The 21,053-nt window shown below is 62.2% G+C and overlaps 1 protein-coding gene across 1 annotated transcript; it reads right to left on the bottom strand.

Annotated features, from left to right (window-relative positions):
• Positions 1-290: 290 nt before the first annotated feature.
• Positions 291-20,236, bottom strand: CCDC187 (coiled-coil domain containing 187). Its single transcript, XM_060153261.1, has 9 exons — positions 20,091-20,236; positions 17,645-18,150; positions 17,044-17,136; positions 14,625-14,720; positions 9,345-10,435; positions 9,030-9,124; positions 5,108-5,670; positions 4,688-4,775; positions 291-486 (listed from the first exon to the last, which is right to left on the bottom strand). Exons 1-9 carry the CDS (start codon positions 20,234-20,236, stop codon positions 291-293), a joined length of 2,874 nt encoding a protein of 957 aa, XP_060009244.1.
• Positions 20,237-21,053: the final 817 nt, after the last annotated feature.

Genomic DNA, 21,053 nt, shown 5'->3' with positions numbered 1-21,053 from the left:
CCCGGCCCTGGCTATGCACCAGCCCTGGGGCCCTGGGCAAGCCTCCTCTGCTATAACGTGGGAAAAAACCGTTCGGCTCAAAGGAGAAGGCAGAAGGCTGGGCCCCGGGAGCAGAGCCGTTGATGAAACAAGCTGTTGAGTCTCGGGGGAGCAAACTCACAACAGAAGCATGGCGAGAGAACACGGCAAGAGGCTGGGCCCTGAGAGCCTCCAGAAAACTTTAATACTGATGCGTGGATGCTCTCCACGTAGAAAAGCATCTTTCTACACCCGCAGAACCTAGCCGAGCATCAGGCAGTGGAGCGGGTCCCCAGCGGATCTCCCTGGCCACCCGACCAGCCGGCCCAGGGCCTGTCCACGGGCTCGCCCTTACCGCAGCTCCGGAGGGTCAAGGGCGTGACCAAGCCCGCCCCTCTGGCCGACCGCATCTCTTCCAGCCGCAGGGAGCCACAGCGGGGGTCTGGCGCGGGTGGCGCCCCGAGTGAGCTGGGGACACACAAACACCTGTGTGAGCAGCGAACATCCTCGAGGCAGGAGACAGCTGAGGGCTGGGCGGGGAGGGGTGGTAATCTGGGCTCTCCTGCAGACCCAGTGGCCAGGGAGACCCAAGGGCCAAAGGACCAGAGGACCAGGAGGGCAGTGGCGAGCAGGCGGGGCCTGTAGATGCCCACACCCTCAGGACCTCCCAGCTCTGCGGGCCCTGGTCTGTGAGCGGCGACTCAGGGCTCTGCACTCGGACCCAGGGGGACCAGCGCCCAGCAGGAGCGCTCGGCGCCCACGGTCGCCATCGGCGCTGGGGCCAGCACCAGAGCGCCCTTTGCCCGGAAGCCCTCGCCTGCTCTGGGTCTGCTCTGGCAGTGACGGGCATGGGGCATGTCCTCTGTCTCTGTCCCCTCGACCATCTGCTAAGGAGGACTGTCCACCAGGCCCAGAGTGGAGCAGGGCCCACATCTTAGCTCTAAGCCTCAGGACCATCTTCTCATGCCGGCACTGCCGCCCTGTCCACAGAGGGCCCTGAGCTGGCCGGATGACCAAGGAGGCCGGGGTCAAACTGGTCCAGTCAGACTCAGAGACCTGCCCTCCATCAGGGCGAGCTCAGCCTCACCCAGGGCTGCCCAGCACGTCACCACAGGAGGAGGAGGAAGGCGTCGCCTTGGGTCCCCCCGAGAGGGCAGCAGTCCAGGTGGGGTGGGAGAGCCGCCGGGCACAGGTGGGCTGCAGCTGCCCGGATTAGGGGTTTGGGGCACAGATGACTGTGCAGCCCAGGTGTGTGTGACGGGCTCGGACGAGCTGTGCCGACAGCCCGCCTCACTTCACGCCTCATCAGCACACATGGCTGTCCCTCCCGCACCGAGTGACCCAGGATGCCCTTGGGTGACTGAAGACACCGGCCACACCTGCAGACCATGGAGGTGGGCCCTCCTCCGGCCCCACAGGTGTTCGCTGAGCACCTGCTGTGCTTCCCAGGTGACCCACCACCCCGCCCCTACCCTACAGCTCACAGTCCTGCCGGCCTGTGAGATGGCATGAAAACACTGTTCCAGGAAGAGGGAGCGGCCCTGCGGCCCAGACGAGAGACACTGAGGAGGTGAGGGATGGGCCCAGGGGCTGATCCTAGAATGACCCCAGGGATGCTGGGGCAGGAGCGCTGACCGCGGGCTCCGATGGTCAGGGGTGGGTTCCTAGAGGCAGGGGCAGCAGGGGCTGCTCCAGGAATGCGTAGTCATGGAGACAGGGGGACTCTTAGCTCCCTCCTTCCCAACCCAGAACTTAGGATGCTACAACCCCCACCTGGGATCAACAAAGGGCAGGAAGGAGCTGCGTCCTCCAAGGCTACTTAAAGGGAATGCCATCGGTCCACAAGCCATTCTCCCTCAATTGTCTAGAGCAGGGACGGCAAACATTTCCCACAGAGGAACAGACGCAGGCCACACGGTCTTTGTCTCCGTGGAAACCACTCAGCTCTGCCTTTGTAGCAGGAAAACAGCCACACTCATTATGTAAATGATGAGCATGGCTGTGTGCCAATAAAACTTTATTTACAAAGACCGGCGGTGGGTCTAGAGGGCTGTGGCTTGCTGACCGCTGGTCTAGATTCTCTAGGGCAGTGATTCTCAAACTTCAGTGAGCATCAGAATCGCCTGATCACTGGGCCCACCCCCAGCATAGCAGATTCAGGCGGGCTGGGATGGGCCGGGCACTCTGCATTTCTAACGAGTTCCCAGGGAACAGTTTGAGAACCACTGGCCAGGGAACGGGTGTAGCAGAAAAACTGGGGGCTCTGGAGTCCATGCCCTGGGTCTGAAAGTTGGCCTGTCCTCCCCCAGGCTACGTGATCCTGGGCAAGGTCAATTCTCTGCCAGCCTCAGCTTCCCCATCTGTAAAATGGGGATGAGCACACATCCCTCAGGGTTGCTGCAAGCACTGCATGACGTGCAGGGAGGCCTGCGGGGTGACGGCAGGCACACAGCTGGGGCACACACTCCTCTGTCCTTCCTTCCAGAGACGCTGGGGTGCACTGGGCCTCAGGGGCCCAAGCCCCATGGGGGGTGGGAAACCCTGGTGTCCTCACCACATGATGCTGGTAACAAGCTTGGCCCCCACCCGGCCACTGAGCACTGTGGCCCCGGCAGGGAAAGGACTCGGTGGAGGAGACCCACCCCGACTCAGGAACTGGCCTGAGAGGTGGCAGGACGGGCCAGGCCCTGGAGAGGAGAGCTGTGACCTGCATCCTTGGACTCACTCGGGCAGCGAGGGAGGTGACCAGAGGCACGGCAGCAAAGCAGCCCCGTGAAGCAGTGAGTGGAGACTGCTAGTTTAGAAGACTGGGCCGGGCCAGGTGCTTCTGGAGGCCTGAGAGGCCCAGCCAGCCCCTGGGCCCTGATCCCTGGCTCCAAGGGTGCTGGGACGCCCAGGGCACGGCTCTGAACGACTTCCACCCCCTCCTGTCTCCCGGCCTGGTCAGGCTGAGGTGGGGAGGGAGACACAGTGCCCCTGGTGGGAAGGTCCCGAACACCCCTCGGCTTTGACACCTTCTGGGCCTGAGCCCCAGGGACCTTGCTGGCTGTCCAGCAGCGGGACACACAACTGCAGGCTGTCCACCTTAGAGCCTAGGGCACCGAAAGTAACCTCTGGAGAATTCTCCCACCCGTCTCCCCTTCTCAAGCTCTAGACGGGGAGCAGGATGGGGGGGTAGGTGCAGAGGACGTGAAGTCCAGCCCGATGCTGACCCCTACTGGTGTCAACAATTCAGTTTCAGTAACTGCGCTGAGGCTGGGCAGGGGAGGGGCTGGGGGAGGGGAGGGAGGGTGAGGCAGGGCTGGGGGAATCAGGGTGGATTCAGGGCCACCCCCATCTCCAAGGGGGGACTCTGAGGCTGGGGGGGCCCGTGAATATGCTCAAGGCCACCAGCTTTAAGCACAGACCTGGGATCTGCACTGACCCCCAGAGGCCCTAGGGCAGCCGCACATACGAGGGCAGCAAGCCCGGGACAGACCGGGTGAAGGGGGCGGTGAGAAGCCCCCGGCATCGGGCTCTGGCCGATACTGACAAGAAGCCAAGGCCAGCCCCCCGGAGACCACCCACTGGCCTGTCCCCCTCTGGACCCCCTCCCCCGCCCCGGTTCTGAGCTGTGGAGCCTGGAGTCCCGGAGGACGCACAAGGTGAGCGGGCAAGCAGGGAGGGCCTACGCGGGGTCCAGGCAGGGACGGCTGCCCCCCGGCGCTTCAGCCCCAGGACGGAGAGGGGAGGGGGCCAGGGGTGTCTGACAACCTCCTGGTGCGGGTGCCAAGGAAGGAGGTGGGCGGGGCTGGGGACCCGCGCCTGCAGGAACCCCTGGGCAGACAGGCGGGCGATGTGGCAGAAGGAACAGTTCTTGGAGCGGGGGAGGGGTGCGTCCTTGCAGAAGGAGACAAGCCTGTCCCCGAATCCTGGGAAGACTGGGGGCCACAGCTGCTCAGGGAAGGCCAGGTGACAAGCAGGCAGCTCCCCTGCACAGCCCAACCTTTGGAGCCTTCGTGGACAAAACCTGCCCCGGGCTGGAGGACGGCCCCTCCCGGAGGGGCTGGGGGTACAGAGCAGGGTCACTGGCTGCTGGGGGGAAATGAGCCGGAGGACAGAGAGGACAGGGAGTGACAGCAGCTGGACCTCAGGGGGAGGCCGGCCGAGACTCTGGGGGCCTGGGCTGAGGCCCGGAACAGCAGAAGGTCCCCAGGAGAGCGGCTGGCCCTGGGTGGTGGCTACTGAGGCCACATTGCAGGCCCAGGTGGGGCTGGCCGCAAGTGCCCCTGCCCCGGGCCGGTCATCTGTCTGTAACTGGGCCCGTGCAAAGGGACCTGTGTGAAGTGACCCCAGAGGAGGCCAGTGCTGGAGACGGAAGCCACGAGAAGGTGCAAGGGGCTGTGGACGGGTGGTCCTGAGAACTTGACATGGGCCACCGACGCAGGAAGGATGGAGGGGTGCCTGTCTCCCTGTCCCCCAGACACAACCAGCCTGCCAGCCACACGGGACGCCTGGCCGAGTGTTTCCACATGGCCCACTGTGCACAGCCCCGCCAGAGGCGTCCGAGGCCAGCACCTCTCCCCGGGCGGGTCAGAGCCATGTCACTGGACCTGTACGGGCTGTGCCACGGGCCGGCGGCGCCCACCCTGGGGGCACAAGGCTGCTCAGGAGTGGCGCCCAGGCTTACCTCCCTGCGAAGGGGCTGAGGGTCTGGAAGGAAGCCAGGGTTCTCGCCTGCCTCTTGTCCAGCTCCGAGCGCCCATCCTCCATGAAACCTTTGGAGAGACGGGCGCCGGTAAGCTGGTCGGTGGGGAGTGAGGACGGGGCCCCCACCCCCCTGGCAGGAGGGACCCTGGTCCTGCTTTCTTGCCCCTCTGCAGGAGGCAGGGCAGAGAGGTGGTGGGCACGTCAGGCTCAGGACCAGGCCCCACCCCTCCCCCAGCCAGAGGCAAGATGGTGACAACAGCTGCAGAGGGACAATTTCTGTGGTCTTGTCAATGTACCCCCGCCCCTTTCAGGAGAAGAAACCCAGAGGCAGGGAGAAAGTGGGGTCCCCCTGGCCACCGACGGGGCAAGTGGTCATCCGCGGCCCCGGGGCCGGCCCTACCTTGGGGCTTGCTGGCCTGGTGGCCCCTTGGGCTGACGCTCTGCAGCCGTTCCCAGCCAGGGCTCCAGGGCAGCGTCTCAGTGTCCGGGAAGCAGGTGGTAGAGAGAAGCGGCCTGGCCCGCATGCCCGCCCAGTCCCAGGGTGCCCCTCCGCCCACGCTGGGCACCAGGGCTCTGGGGCAGGCTGGTGTGCTGGAGCTCGAGGGCGGCGGGCCTGGGACGGGCCCCCCCGCTGCGTCTGTCGCCTCGGACCTGCTCAGCCTGTCGGTCAGGACGTCGATTCGCTGCTTCAGGACGTTGGCCATGGTCTCCAGGGCCTGCAGCCGAGCCTGCTTGTACCGCAAGTGCAGGGGGCCTGGCGTGCCCAGGCGTTCGGACTCCTCGGGGTCCAGGTAGATGCATAGCCCCGGGCTTGAGCAGTGGCTGGTCACGTCCTGGAGTTGCAGGGGGCCCAGGGAAGAACTGGCCGACGTCAGCGGGGGGGCGCCCTCCCAGCCATCTCGGGGGCCTCCCACCTCCAGAGTTTCGGCCGGGTTCAAGGCTCTGTTCAAACACAGGCAGAAGCTGCAGGGAGAGAGGGGAAGACGGTCAGCCCTAGGGCACCCTCTCCAGGCGCGTGGGAAACACGCATGTGCAGGGATGCGCATAGCTGCAGCTTCTGAGCCAGGCCCAGAGTCTATTCACTGCGTCTACTTATGACCAGGGGGCGATTATGGGGCATCCACAGGGCAGACCACACGTGGCTGTTAGAAAGGAGGAGGATGGTTGGCAATGATTTCTTGGATACGGCACCAAAAGCACTGGTAACAAAAAAAGGAAAAAAATAGATAAACCGGGCTACTTCAAAATTAAGAACTTATATGCATCAAAAGCCCCAATCAACAGAATGAAAAGACAACCTACAGAATGAGAGAAAACATTTACAAACCCAGATCTGATCAGAGATTACTCCCCTGAGTATATCTCCTACAACTCAACAACAACAAAAACCCAAATAACCTAACGAAAAAACAGGCAAAGACTTGAATAGACGTTTCTCCAAAGAAGACATACAAATGGCCAAGAAGCATGTGAAAAGAGGCTAAACATCACTAATAATTAGGGAAATGCAAATGAAAGCCAGAGTGAGGGACTTCCCTGGTGGTCCAGTGGGTAAGACTCCGTGCTCCCAATGCAGGGGGCCCGAGTCTGATCCCTGGTTGGGGAACTAGATCCCGCATGCCGCAACTAAAGATCCCGCATGCCACAACTAAGACCCAGTGCAGCCAAATAAGTAAATAAATTTTTAAAAAGCCACGATGAGATACCACCTTACACCCTTTAGGATGGGCACTACTAAAGAAAAAGAAAAGAACAAGTGTTGACAGGTACGTGGAGAAGTTGGAACCCTCGTGCGCAGTTGGTGGAATATAAAATGGAAAACGGTATGGAGGTTCCTCAAAAAGTAAACACAGAATTCTCATATGACCCAGCAATTCTAATTCTGGGTACATATCGCACAGAGTTGGAAGCAGGGGCTTGAAGAGATGTTTGCATACCTATGTTCACAGCAACACCACTCACAACCAAAAGGCAGAAGCAACCCAAGTGTCCATGAACAGATGAATGAATAAACAAGGTGGGATCCATCCATACGGTGGAATATCATTCAGCCTTAGGAAGGAAAGAAATTCTGAAATAGGCTACAACATGGATGAACCTTGAGAATGTCATGCTAAGTGAAACAGGCCAGTCACAAAAGGGTCCCAGAAGGAATCAGATTCATAGAGACAGAAAGTAGGACGGTGGGGCCCCGGGCTGGTCGGTGGGGGATGGGGAGCGAGTGTTTCACGGAGACAGAGTTTCAGTTTGTGAAACTGAAGATGAGAAAGTCCTGGAGATGGTAGTAGTGATGTCTGCACAGCAGTGTGAATGTATGTAATGCCCCTGAACTGTGCCCTTAAAACTGCTTAAGATTTTACGATCTTAACAAAATTTTACAATTTTGTCATGTGTATTTTACCACAATTTTTTTAAGTGGAAAAAAAAAAAAAAGGACAGAGTGAAGCATGATGAAGGACCTGCAGCCTCCTCCACCACAGAGATAGTCCCCCCTCCAGCATCGTGCCCAGCAGAAGGAGCCCGACAGGCAGGAGCCCCTGCCAGCATTTCCCACGGCGGGGGGCTGCCCTCGGGTGTGAGCGGTTTCTCAGCCCCAGTGCAGGTTACACACGTGCTCAGCGTGCGAGCATTCACTGAACTGCACACCTAGGACCTGCGCCCTTGTCTGGATATGATCAGATGTCAACTTTAAAAAGTTAAAAAACAACGCACACCCCTGGGCAGCCCTGTGGACCTGGAATCTTGGGGAGGAGTGCGCACTTTAAAGACAAATGAAACAAAAAGGATCCAGAGAGGCAATTTCCAGGAGCCAGGGGCCAGGGGAGGGTGTCCATCCCACCGAGGTGGACGGGTGGGGGGTCGAGGGGCTGCAAAGAGGGGTGGGTGCTGAGCTCCAAAGGGTTCAGCCCAAAGCCCCCTCCCAGAACTCTGGCTGCCAAAGACCCATGCAGGAGCCAGGCTCAGAGCGAGCCCAGGGCAGGAAGCTCCCGGTGGGCGGCATCTTGTGGGGACCCCTGTCTTTAGCCTCTGGGCCAGCTCCTCCCCCTAGCCATGGGCGGATGATACCCTAGGAGCCTGGCTGTGAGTTCCCCCTCCTTTATTGGGCAGGTGGCCAGGAAGTGGCTGGCACTGGCCTGGAGCCCACGGGGCACTCCCCGGAGCCCTTCGCCGCGAGGGCAAGAGCTGGGAAGGCCAGCCTCTAGGGAGCCTGGACACTCAACTCCCCCAGCAAAGTGGGGGAAGGTCTCTCCCACCCTGCACTTCAAGATGCTGCTCGGGGAGTGGCCTCCTGGACAGTTGCCCCAGAAAAATGAAAACACACGGCAGTGAAAACAGTGCAAAAACGAATGCAAGGGAAAAGAAAACAAACCCAGAAAATAAGTATTGGTGAAGACAGGGAGAAACTGGATTTCCCGTGCACTGCTGTGGGAATGCAAAACGGTGCGGCCACTGCCAGAAACAGCCTGGCAGTTCCTCCACCAGTTAAATATGGAGCCCACACAACCCGGCAATGCCACTCCTGGGTGCGTGCACCAGAGAGCCGAAAACAGGCGCTCAGACATTCCACTCACAGCAGCCAAAAGGGGGAACAGCACACAAGTCCATCAGCTGCCCCTGGTAGGCAACACGTGGGAGATTGTGCAGTGGAGTATTACTCGGCCATGACAAGGAAGGAAGTCCTGCACAGGCCGCAACGTGGACGAACCTGGAGATCGTACAGTGGAGTATTACTCGGCCATGACAAGGAAGGAAGTCCTGCACAGGCCGCAACGTGGACGAACCTGGAGATCGTACAGTGGAGTATTACTCGGCCATGACAAGGAAGGAAGTCCTGCACAGGCCACAACGTGGATGAACCTGGAGATCGTACAGTGGAGTATTACTCGGCCATGACAAGGAAGGAAGTCCTGCACAGGCCACAACGTGGACGAACCTAGAAAACTCGCTCAGGGAAAGAAGCCTGGCACAATGGCCCCGTGCTATATGATTCCACTGACACGAGACATCAGAACAGGTGAATGCATACACACAGATGGACGGCAGACCGGGGAGTGACTGCTAATGGGGATGGGTTTCCTTTCAGGGTGATGAAATGTTTTTGGGGAATAGATGGAAGTGGTGGTTACACAATATTGTGAACGTGCCAAATGCCACTGAATAGTTTTCTTTATAAACGTTAACCTAACGTGACGGGAAGCTCACCTCAGCGAAAACTAACGCAGCCCTGATCACAGGCTCCGTGCAGCTCTGGACGGAGGGAGCGACCCCCCCACCCGGGAGAGCCCCTCTGGGAAATGCAGTCCCAGCCCCTGCACACCCACCTGCCCGGGGCGTCCTGGTCCCCCAGCACCATGCCGGAAGTCACCCTGCTCCACTGCGGCACAGGTGCTCCTGGGCCCCCGGTGGCTTCCAGGCCCTAAAGCAGAGGAGAAGGACGTCATCAGAGCCCAGGCTGGACCAGAAGACCCCAGGCCCTGTCTCAGCCTCAGAGCTGGCCCCGGCCTCCACAAGGGTCTCAGGCTGGGTCCCTCAGGGGTCCCCTCTTTGGGGACAGAGACAGAGGCAGTGGGGTCCCTGCAGAGCCCTGCCACAGCCAGGGGACCCCGGGGGACCTCGGTGGCTGAGCTGGTGCATACCCCGGACTGTGCAGAATGCGGGACGAAGGTCACGATGCCGGGCGTCGTCTGGGAGACCACGGGGACGGCCTCCCTCTGCTTCCTGTAGACGCCCTGCAGCCTCTGGTTTCTGAGCTCCAGCGCTTGCGTGGCGGAGGCCTTTTCCTTTAGGGCCTGCTGCCACCAGGGCTCCATCTTCTGCTGGATGAACTCCCGCAGGGACTCGGAGCTGTGGAGGGGCCCCCGGGGCTTCGGGCAGGGCGGCGGGGGTCGCACCTCATTCTCCTTCCCAGGCATGTTCCAAAGGGCACCCTGGCTGGGCCTTGGCCAGGTGAGCTTCGCCCCCGCGGGGGTTAGCAGTGGACCCCTGCCCTGGCACCGGGGGTCGGGCCCCTGCGTGAAGGCGGGGCTCCAGGGCCTTCGGGCGGGGCCCTCCCGGTCTTCACAAGAGGTCCAGGCCCTCTGCAGACCCCAAGCCTGCCCGGACGAGGTGCTCCGGGGCTGCTGCAGGAAGGGGCCCCATCTTTCAGGGGTGCTCCCGGGCCTCCAGAGGGAGAGGTCCCATCCTTGGGCCGCCCAGGTCTTTGGTGGACAGGAGGTCCGCCTGGCCGAGGCGCTCCAGGGCCGCTGAGGGAAGGAGTTCAGCCTCTCCGTGGGGCTCCCGGGTCCCCGGAAGGAGGGATCTCGTCCTTGGGCCGCCCAGGTCCTCTGCGGATAGGACTCCCACCTGTCCGAGGCGCTCCAGCTCGGCGCCATGGGCAGGCTCCCAGCCCTCTTGGACGCAGGCACCCCCTCCGTCACGGCCCGAGGGCTCTTCCAGGAGCCCCGCAAGTCTGGGGGCTTCCAGGGGCTCTGCCACCTCCTCCCCGCCAGGTCCCGCGGCTCCAGCCCTCGCCTTGGGTGGTGGCCCTGGGCCAGCTCCAGGCTGGCCTGGATTTGCTGGTGGAGGTCTCGAAGGACGGCCATAGCAGCCTGGATGTTCACGGGCTGATGGCAGGAAGCCAGGTGGGGAGCATTGGTTGACACCTGCGGGGCACTGCGGGCAGAGGTTGATCTAGGCAGCCGGGGGCAGACAGGGGAACTCTCACCAGCTCCCAACTTCTTGCCGTGTCCTGCAAAGACAGGTAGTCGCAGGGGTGGCCAGAGCTGCAGGGCTTCAAGAGGAGCAGAGCCGGCCCCTCCCCTCTCCCTGAGGCCCCGTTGGTTCTGCACCCATCATCCACTCACAGAGCCCTCTGGGGGCAGGTGCCACGTCGGGTGACTCGAGGCTGAGCCTGGGCACCTGGCGCAGAGCCACCCCCTCTGAATGTGGTGAAAACTAAGGGGGGGGGGCGCCGGGGGAGGTGACACGTCTCCCGGGAGCTGCTGTGGTTCCCGTCCTGCAGTCCCTGAGTCAGGAAAGCCTGGTGGCCGCGCCCTGCCTTCTGGGAGCCGAAAGGGTGCCTCTCGGGGACAGAAATCCTCTTCCTGGGCTTTTGAACGGAGCGACTCCCCAAAGTCCCCGTCTGGTGGGGGGTTTGGAGGGCGTCTGACGGGTCGCTGGGAGAGAGGTGCCGGGCCCGCACCCCAATGCCACTGCTTCCTGGGCGTCTCTCCCTCAGGCCCACACTCCAGATGCCACCCCGAGCGGAGCAGAGCCGAGGCGGAAGCCTAGGGAGGGAAGGAGGGGGCCTAAGCAGCACCCTCACCAGAGCTTGTCCTTTTCTCCAAGCGTAAACACCAACCAACTCAGAATCTTAAAGAGAAAACGCACACACAGCCAGGCGCCCAGGGCCCTCCGATGCTGGCCCAGACAGGGAGGCTGGCGACTCCACGCAGACCCAGGAGACCAATTCACACGCTCCCGGAGGGGATGGGGCGAAAACCCTCGTGTCCAGGCCCCTCTGGGGATTGGGCCACACCCCCAGCCATTAGCCAGCATCCTGGCAGGGCTGAGTCCCAGGATGACCTTGGAACGTGACCTGATTTCTCTGACCCTTGGGGGTAATAAAACGTGCTCCCTTCAGATTTGTCTGTAAAACATTCAACACAGGCCCAGGAACACCACACACGCTCAGTAAAGGCTGGCCAGTAGTAACGCTAGTCACCAGCACAAGCCGGGCTCACACAGGGCGAGGGGGAAGGCAATGTTATGGCCGATCATTTGCTCTGAGGCAGAGGAAATTAATTTGTTTTTAAACTGGTGAGACTCAGCGGGGATAGGGGAGGGGACTCAAGGAAGACAGTCAGGTTAGCAGGACAAGGGGTCCCGGAGAGCGTGGAAACAGTCACCCCATCCCACACACAAACCAGGTTTCTTTAATAAATGCTGTCACATAAGAAACATCATTCATCATGTTTCACTTCATAATCCCACGTTACGCTCGCCAAACGCCAATAGCAGCCCCACCATCGTAACAAACCCATCCACAAGGGCCCCGGCAGAGGCAGCGCCGGCCTTGAGCTCACAAACACACATGTGTAAGCTCACACGCTTACACAGCCTGCATCTCCGGGGTAGGGGGAGCTAGCCCAGGGAAGGGTGTGTCCCGCAGAGCTGTTCCAGGGGCGTGGCTTATGGAGGCGTGGTCATGGCCTGGGGGGTACTTCCTGAGGCGTGGCCTCTGGGAGCGTGGCCTCGGGGCGTGGCTCTGTACCACCCTTCCCCTTGCAGGAGCTCTGTCTTCAGACCTATGGCTGAAGTCCCTCCTGGTCTGGGCTGGGGAACGTGCTGTGTCTAGGGGGCAGGGTGTGATAGGTGGGTGGTCTCTGCTGTAAGGCACCCTCGTTTGCCCCTCCCTGAGACCACGCCCTCCGCCCCAGGCCCCTGGTGACACCGGAAGGTAAGAGTGAGGTCTCAGGAGTCCCAGACCTGGGTTTAAATCCCAGCTCCTCCTGCGTAGCCACTGGCCTCGGGCAAGTGACAACTCCCCCGTGCCTCAGTTTCGCCATCTGTAAGCGTCTCCCCACAAGGCCACCACGATGCAAAAGCGAAGCAGTCACGCTCACTACAGGAGTTGCCCAGAAAGGTCAGGATCTGCTGATCAGGACTGAGTCTGCACTGCCCACCTGCCACATGCGACCTATGAGTGGGACCTGGGGGGTTGGGCTCCCCAGAGAGGGTCCTGCGTCCTACATAAAAATGGCCTCACTCCTCGGTGCTTTGTGACCGCCTGGAGGGGTGGGATAGGGAGGGTGGGAGGGAGGGAGATACAGGAGGAAAGAGATGTGGGAACATGTGTATGTGTATAACTGATTCACTTTGTTATAAAGCAGAAACTAACACACCACTGTAAAGCAATTATACCCCAATAAAGATGTTAAAAAAAAAAAATGGCCTCACTCCCTTGGTCGGGGCCCTAGGCAGGGACCGCACCAGGTAGGGAGGGGGCCACCTGCTGGCCAGGCCCCTCTCGGCACCCCCGTCCCCAGGCCCCTCCATCACTGGCTTCCCCATTAGCCCGCCAGAGGGGTCCAGGTCAATAAATGGGTCCTGATGGGCACATTTTTTTCTTCCATGGAGCAGTTTAACAGCAATTAATTTTTTTACGAGAGGATTTCTAATCTGTGGAAATGGATGAAGTGCCCAAGTGCCTGTCAAAGTTCCAGGGCCGACCTAATCTACGATAAAAAATGCAAAGTGAGGTGCTACGATCTGAAATTAAATATCGGGCTTCGTTTTCCTGCGGCCCGGATGGATGAATATTTTATAACTATTGTGATTTAATTTTTTGTTAACTACAGCAAATTTCTAATTCATCCAATTCCCAAGTCCTGTGGCTCTGACCTCTGAACCCAAACTCATCTCTCCTTAGCCCAGCTGTGACTTCGTAACTGACAGAAGCTAATGGCCACGTCCATCAGGGTGACACGGCGGTTACGGTGACGAATGCGGCCCACGCCCTTTTGACCCAGTGTCAGGCAGAAGGCAGGTTATCTTTCAAGGGAGCCATTAAAACAAACCAAAATGCCGAGGAATGGTGGAGGGTGGGGTGGGGTGGGGGGAACGCGATGCAGAAAACTGTTGTATTTTGTGCTTTTTCAGTGGCCTTCCGGAACCTTCTCCATGTCTCCCAGCATCCCTCACTCTGGTTCCGGTGGAGGTTTTCCCGACACATCCCCACCTCACTCAGGGCCCACCTCCAGCCAGAGAAGGAGGACAGGTGCTCCTCCTGCTGGAACCGTCGGCCTGCCCAAGGGCAGAGGAGGCGGTGTCTGGTGGCGTGGGCACACCACACATGGCCCACTCCCATCCAGGACTGTGACCTCATACCCTGGGGAAACTGAGGCATAGAGATGCACAGAAACAGCTCGACCCCCGGTGCTGCTGACTCCGAGACCAGGGGCCCCACAGAGCCGACCTCAGCCTCCCAGGGCTGGCGTCTCCGAAGCCCATGGTACAGTGGTCCCAGAGCCCAGGCCCCGAGGGTGGGCCTGGAGAAGGTGCCCTGGCGTGGGCCCAGGTACGCACAGCTGGGCTCTCTCGGGTAGGGAGCACAGGCCTGGGGCTGTCAGGGCCCAACCCCGGCTCGCCTGTGTGGTCCTGGGCAGGGCTGTTGAACCTGTCTGGGCCTCAGTTTCCTCATCTACACAGTGGGAGTGAGCCCACCTGCCCTCGAGGAGAGCCGTGAGCGTCACGTGAGCTACTGTCGCTCGAGCCCAAGGCACACTCGGACAGAGTCCGGCACTGAGCGAGGCCACTCCTCCCTGGCCCCGAACATGCTGAAGGCAGGCCTGGAGGAAGGCCGCCCCCTCTGTTCCCCACACACCCACATCCAGCGCATTCACCCCACGAGCTCCACGAACCTACCAGGCTGGGCAGCTAGGTCTTTGCTGGATGCCAACGCCCCACCCAGCCCTCAGGGAAAGACACCTGAATTAGGAGTTCCTCTGTGAGTGTGGCCCAGCACCACCAAGACCCCTGCACAGACCTCTCCTGGGTCAGACGGCCGACACATCTCCAATGGAAGCGGACATCACCCAGCCTTTCCCACCACGGGGCACCCCAGGGGAAACAGGCACGCCGGCCTCACTGCCTGGAGTCTAAGTCTCAAACCAGGCGACAGGTCACAGCCATGCTTCCCGCCACCGACGGCAGCAAAACGGCCAGAGCTCAGCCAGTGACACCGAGTCACGAGAAAGCACGCACATCTGTCCGCCACCAGCTCACATGCCCCCCACTGCACGCCCGCCTTTCCGAGGCGGAGCCAGCGCTGCACCAGCCGTCCTGGCTCCAGAAACAAGCCATGTGCCCACCTCCTGAGCCTGGATGGTAACCTCCCGTCCCCACGCCCTCCCTGGCCCCGAATGGGCCAACCCTACCTGTGTCTTTGGCAGCTCTCCTAGGGGCAGGCAGCTTGGGGGTCTTCTCTCTTTTGCAAGACCTACTTTTCATCCTTTTGGTTTTCTCCTGTGGAACTTCACAGAGAGGAGACAGACGGAAGGAAAGGAGAGAAGGTTGGGTCGCAATGCAACACACGGGATCAGCCAGCTCGCGAGGCCCCTGACTGTCCCCTCACGGCCCTTTGCATGGGAACCCACCCCCCCCCCGGGCAGTCCCCCGCGGGCTGGGCTCACCTCACCCACCCTCACAGCCTCGACTGGACACATGTCCTGAGAGCCCCCGAGCACAGCCATAGCCTCCCATCTCCATCCCCTGCACCCAGCTTGGGGCCGGCCCACGGCACTCATGTTTGTTGAATGAATAAATGACTGAACAGGCCCACAGACGAAGCCATGGCAGGGCAGCCGGCCAGACGGGACATCGGCTCCTCAGGGAGAGGAGGAGTGAGCGCTAGACCCAGAGGGGCCTTCGCACAGTGGGATCCGCCCGGCTGGACAGGCGGGGACAGGAGATCCAAGTCCCACAGAAGGCAGAGAGGCCGACTGGAGTGGAGCAGCTGCCCGAGGGCCAGTGTGGGCACCCGGCCCTGCTCTGTTTGGCCTTATTCGTCTTTGTCCCCCCCTGGGTGGACGCTGCATCTCAGAAGCCAACCAGCCAGTGACCGGGTGAGAGCTGGGCCTGGCCCATCGCGTCCCCAGGGGCCTGGGGAGCACGGGGAAAGTCTCTCCCGAGGGACTCTCCAGGCCTCCGCGGTGCAGCTGGGTCCCGGCCTCAGCCCGTCCCTCCGTCCTCAGCACCCAACCCCACTGTCAGGAGGGGCCTCAAGACGAGGCCCACACGAAAGGACAAACCCTATAGGATTTTGCTCATGTGAAGTGCCTAGAGGAGTCAAAGCCGCAGGAACAAAGAAACTTTGTACTTAAACACGATTAAAACGGTAAACTTTACGTTATGTGTATTTTACCACAATAATAAAAAAAAAAAGAGCCAGGCCCTGCCCCATACCCTGCTTCCAGAGGGTTCCAGGGGGGAGCTGGTGACTGATGACACTGGGCACTGAGCCCCTGAGTGACCAATGACCAGGCCCTGAGTTTGGCTGATGGGCCCCTGCACGTGGGGACAGGGAGAATGACCTGCGGGACGAGCTGAGGTCATCGGAGCCCTCTGTCCCCGAGGAGAGAGACAGGGGCGTTCCGCGTGAGTCACAGCTGGAATGGGGATGGGCGGGCGCCCCGCTCCTGGGGGAGCTGCCGGTGCCCAGTTAGGCCAGAGCTGGGCTCAGGGAGAGGGTTCTGCCCCTTGGCTGCACTCGGGCCGGCCCCTCGCACCCCACCTAGGGCTGTGCTTGGCTTGCACATCTGGCTGGGACAGACCGGAAACGAGTCTGTAGCTGCCACCCAGAGGGTCCCGACTAGAGTGTCGACCAGCCTTTGTTCCAGCCTGGTCACCACGGCGCCACTGGAATAGGCAACGGTCTCCCTCATTCTCCCCCAACAGCCCCATGGAAAACCCTGGCTGGAGACCCTGGAAGTCTCAGGCCTCCATGACAGCCTGACCCCTGCTCCGGAGCCCTCTCCCCCGCTTCCCGGGGTCTCCGGAATCCTGCTGGACGGTAGAGACCGCTCCTCCCCCCAGGGCCCACCCTGCACACACGGCGAGCCCGCCGACGCCCAAACCCTCCACGGCCCCCCCCCCCCCCGCCTAAAAAACGCTCCAAGCGCCCCGCTGCCGGGGACGCCGAGGCTCCTTAACGCTCCCCCGGGAGCGGCTCCGGCCCGCCTCTCCATCCTCATCCCTCCTGTCTGTCGAGTGAACGAGTCAGCCAAAGACTAGAGGTTCCCTGGGCCTCGGGACCCTTCCTACCCCATCTGGACGTCTGCCAACCCACTGCCGACCTTCAGCATCTCCCAGGCAGGGCAAGGCCATCTGCGGGACAGGCAGGCAGCGCCTCTTGCCTGCAAGATGCAACAACGAGCCCAGGAGCTGATGGGGCCTGGCGGACCTCAGGCCCGGCACGTGACCACGCAGGGAAGACCTCACCTATTCTGTGCAGGAGAGCTCAGCGAGGAGATGCCCCTGCCCAGCCCCCCTGCCCTTTGACCCCAGCCTGCCCTTCAGGGCCTGCTTGGATTCCTTCCCTGATGGTTAGAAATCGGGCTCCAGAGAATGGTGGGCTGGCTTCAAATCCCTGCTTGGCCCCTTCATGGCTGGGGTCCCCTCTGACCCTCAGTGTCCTCCTCTGTGAGCGGGAAGCTAATAGAGACAATCGCACAGAGTGAGAGAGAAGCTGTCTGGAGAGTGCTGGCTCCAGAACCGTGCCACCCACACCTGGGCCTGAGTGTCCAGTGGGGGCAGTGGTGGGGGGATGCCAGGATGGCTGGCCGCAGAGCCACTCACCTGAGGCCTGCCGCTGGGAGACCCTGGAGGCCTCACGCCCCTGGCCAGGTGTTGCCTTGTCTTCGACTCCACTTTCAGCCCCACTCAGGATGCCTGAGCCTGAAGGAAACAAGAAGGAGAATTGTGAGGACAGAGAGGCCGTGAAGAAATGTCCAGGGAAAGGTCCCCGTTGGGCAGCCGCTCAAAAACCTTTAAACATGGCCTTGATGCCCAAGCCTGAGGGCACAGTCCCCCCGGGGACCAGTCCCTTCCACGCCTCCCGCATGCCCTCCGGCCCCCCTGTACCCGCCCTCCCACCCACGATCCCTCTGGCTTCCACCCACCCATCTCCATCTCCATCTCCTGGATGAGTCGATGCTTCCTTCTGCTTAAACCCAGCTCAGATGCACCCCCATCCCCGGGAGGACTCTACCTCCTCTTGGCTTCCCAGGCTCCGAGACCGTCTCAGGGCCACGGGGCATGCTGTACCGGCCTCCCCAGTTGGCCACCAGCCTGGGCGGGGCCACCCACGTACCCAGCCCCGCCCGGCCTGCAGCAGCCCAACCTCAGCCCTCTCCCCCCGCCCCCTGCCTGTCCCTCGCCAGGGGAAGCTGCCGCTGACCTGGGTAGGCCAGGGCCGGAGCGGGGTGTGTCGGCTTTCGGGCCTTCCTCCGGGGGGCTGGCGTGCGGGCTTTGTAGAGATCTGAGGCGCTGGCGGGTGCCGAGGTGCCCAGGGAGGTGCAGCTCGCCTGCCACCGTGCCTGGGCCCGGATCTTCTCCCTCAGCTGCTCCAGCCGGGGAGTGCTCTCCCTGGGCTGCTGCAGGGGCCCCAGTACCCGGAGGGTCCTCTCCTTCCAGGTCCCGTGGGGAGGCGTGCATGACTCATGGCCCCCCGAGGAGCCGGAAAGGCGGCCCGACGACACCGAGCTGTCCCCATCCTTGGCCTCCTCGTCTGTCAACCACACCAGGAGGCTGCGGGCCTTCTGCCGGGGGCCGGGCTCCTCAGGGAAGTCAGACCAGGCCACGTGGGGAGATCCGCGCTGGGCGCCTGCCTGCTGGGAGGGCTCAGGCCAGCTCACAGCAGCCATGACTTCACCCTCAGCTGCAAGCAGAGGGAGGCTGTCTTCCCTTGGGAGAGAGAGGCAGACACAGCCTGTCAGGTGCGGAGACGTGGTGGCGCTGAGCAAAACACGTCACGTGCACGCCCACTGTCTCCAGCGCCCTCCTACTCCCCATTTTCCTGCCTCAGACTGAGAAAGGTGGGAGGTGCCAATAAAAAGTACCCCCCTCGTTGGTGGCAGTGCTGCAGTGTTCTCTCTCGGGTCCCGACCACACCCCTCTGAGGTGGGCACTACACCAGCCTCACGTACGGGCTCTGGGGAAGGCACGCGGCAGAGGCCATCCGGCCCAAGTCCTCACTCCTCACACCAACTTGGCTGCGCTCCAGGAAGAAGGCAGCTCCCCAGCAGTGCCTCGGCCCCTGTGTGCTCCACATGCACCCAAGTCGGCACAAACACTACCTGGACTTGGCACTGGCCTTCCCAACGGCTGGTCTCCCTGGGGCCCCAAGGGAGAGAGGGCACTGCCTCTATCTATCTTTGGGGCGGGGCTGGATCATTTCCCCCGGGCAGGTGGGCGGCATCCCCATAACCAAGGATGACACGGCAGCACGGCGGAATCAAGGGTGGAGCCAGTGAACCCCCATCACCACCTGCCCTGGGGTCAGAGGGTGCTTTCCCAGGGCAGCCCCGTGGTCTGCAGCCCGGCACCCATCCTCACTCAAGACAAGCTGGCTCCTGCCCAGCTCTGGATGCCGGTCTGTGCTGGTCCCCTGACCCATGATGGAAGCCCTAAGGACGGTTATGGAAACTGGGGGGTCACAGTGGGCTGCAGGGCCCTGGGCTAGCAAAAGCCTGGGGCCTTCCCAACGCGCTGCCTCTCAGCAAGGGGTGAGAATTCCGCACGGCCCTGTGACAGCATAATAACCCCGTGTCACTCAGTGACAGACAGCCAAGGCCTTCAGCTCCTGCTGGGGCTCCAGGCAGCACCCCACCCCAGTCCTCCCAGGGCGCCGGGGGTCAGGCTCGGCCTGGGCTGGAGTAGGGACGACGTGAGGGGCTGGGGGCTGGGATGGGCTCAGCCCCAGGCTGGTGGCCGGCTCAAGGTTCAGTTCCGGTGGGGTCAGCCTGGGAGTCGGGGTGCAGGAGAGAGGAGCCAGCCCGGGCCACGTCCCCAGCAGGTGGACGAGGGGCTGAGCGCTCTGGCCCTGACGCTTCGGCTCGTGGGGACTGGTCGGGGGAAGCGGGCGCCGGCTTCCCGCTCTCCCTGGCACGAGCTCAGGGCACCCCTTCGACCACAGAAATAGAGGCTGGAGAGACCTGAGCGCCAGGAGAGCATCCCAACCGGTCCAACTCCAGCGGGCTTCCTACCACCTGCTCGACCGCCCTGGCAGGGCAGTGCGGTGAGGGGGACGCGGCCTCTGCCATCTGCCGGCCCTGGGCTCAGCGTGGTGCCCGAGGAGGAGAGCTGGAGGAGACCAGACGCCTCGCCCCACCGTGCCTCTGGGTATTGGGAGACTGGTGAGTTCACTACCACAGGAGGGCCCTGCGGAGTGGCCCTCAGGGAGGGGCTGACATGGTTAGGGACACTCCTGCATTTTAGGAATTGCCCTAAGGGCACTCCTTCCAGAGCAGGCCCCAGAGAAAGGCGGGTCTGCAGCAAAGGACCCCCTAATTGCAGGCGGGCATGGGGAATGGAGAGCCGTCCTTAAGGCTCCTTCTAAAGGACCCATCCTGGGGAACCGGGGACACCTGGAGACGCTGCCGTCTGGGCAGTGCGCAGGGCGGGGCTCTGGTCACTGAGACACAGCCCCACGTTTAGCGGCCAGCAAGAGGGGGAGTCGCCCCGGACAGACCCTGCCGGGAACGTGAGGTGCCCCCTCCACCCCCGCGGAGCCTCCTCTGTAGTTGGGGCCGGGGTGAGGCAGGCACAGAGCCAGCAGGACCCCAGATCCAGCCTCCGGCTCCAGGGCCCTCAACCACACCCGGTGGCCCAGACAGACAACGTACCTCTGCGGCCAGGTCCCCCTGCCGGCAGCACCGCGACCAACCATCCGGCTCTTCTCCGTCCTCCTGGCCTGGAGCCCCGGCCTGCCTGGGCTCGCCCGCTCCACTGGGCACCTTGCTCGGCGAGGCTGAAAGGGAGCAGGTCCCATCTGTATGTTTCTTTAGGACGTTTGCAAGCGGCTGCTGTCCCAGGGCGCTGACCTGGGGCCACACAGGAAGGCGGCCCCCGCCGGGAGAGCTGCAGGCAGCGGCGTGGGCTCCTTCGCTGTGCCGCATGCACGCACACCACGCACGCCCGCACGCCCGCACGCCACGCACGCACGCACCACGCATGCACTCACCACGCACCACGCACGCACGCACCACGCACGCACCACGCACCACGCACGCACCACGCACCACGCACGCACCACGCACGCACGCGGGCCTGCGGAAGGCTTCCGCTCCCCTCGGGGGTGGGGCGATATCATCAGCGATGACCAGGGCGTCCCCCACACGGCCCCCAGAGCCTGGATAGGGGAGGGGACGCTCAAAGACAGCTCCGCCTCCTGCGTTCACAAAGAGCCCCCACCCCTGGGCAGAATCCCTGTGCGCCGTGGCGAGAGTGAAAGCCCACGCCCACCGCGCTGCTGCGCCGCGGCCGCAGGGTCGTGCGCCCAGGCAGAGGCCTGGCCCCTTTACTGCAGGCCTTCCTCCCCGCCACACCCTCAGGCTCCCCCAGCAGTTGGGGTTCTGGGGGGGTGTCCTCCCAGGGTCCGCTGGACTCTCCAGCCCTCGTTCCGAGCGAGCAGAAGCAGCAGCTTAGACGCAGGAAGTTTCTCCTGACGGGAGGAACTGGTGGCCCTCTGTTCCCTTTAGCAGGGACTAAGCTGCCCCCGGGGGTCAAGGAGACCTCCTCCTCCAGGAAGAAGCCGCGTCATAGACATGACGCGCCGTCAGTTTAAACCCTCTGCTGGCGATGAAAGC

The sequence above is a fragment of the Lagenorhynchus albirostris genome, chromosome 7 (genome assembly GCF_949774975.1).
Source record: "Lagenorhynchus albirostris chromosome 7, mLagAlb1.1, whole genome shotgun sequence".
Taxonomy (NCBI): Eukaryota; Metazoa; Chordata; class Mammalia; order Artiodactyla; family Delphinidae; genus Lagenorhynchus; species Lagenorhynchus albirostris.
This window is presented reverse-complemented; position numbering and strand designations above follow the sequence as displayed.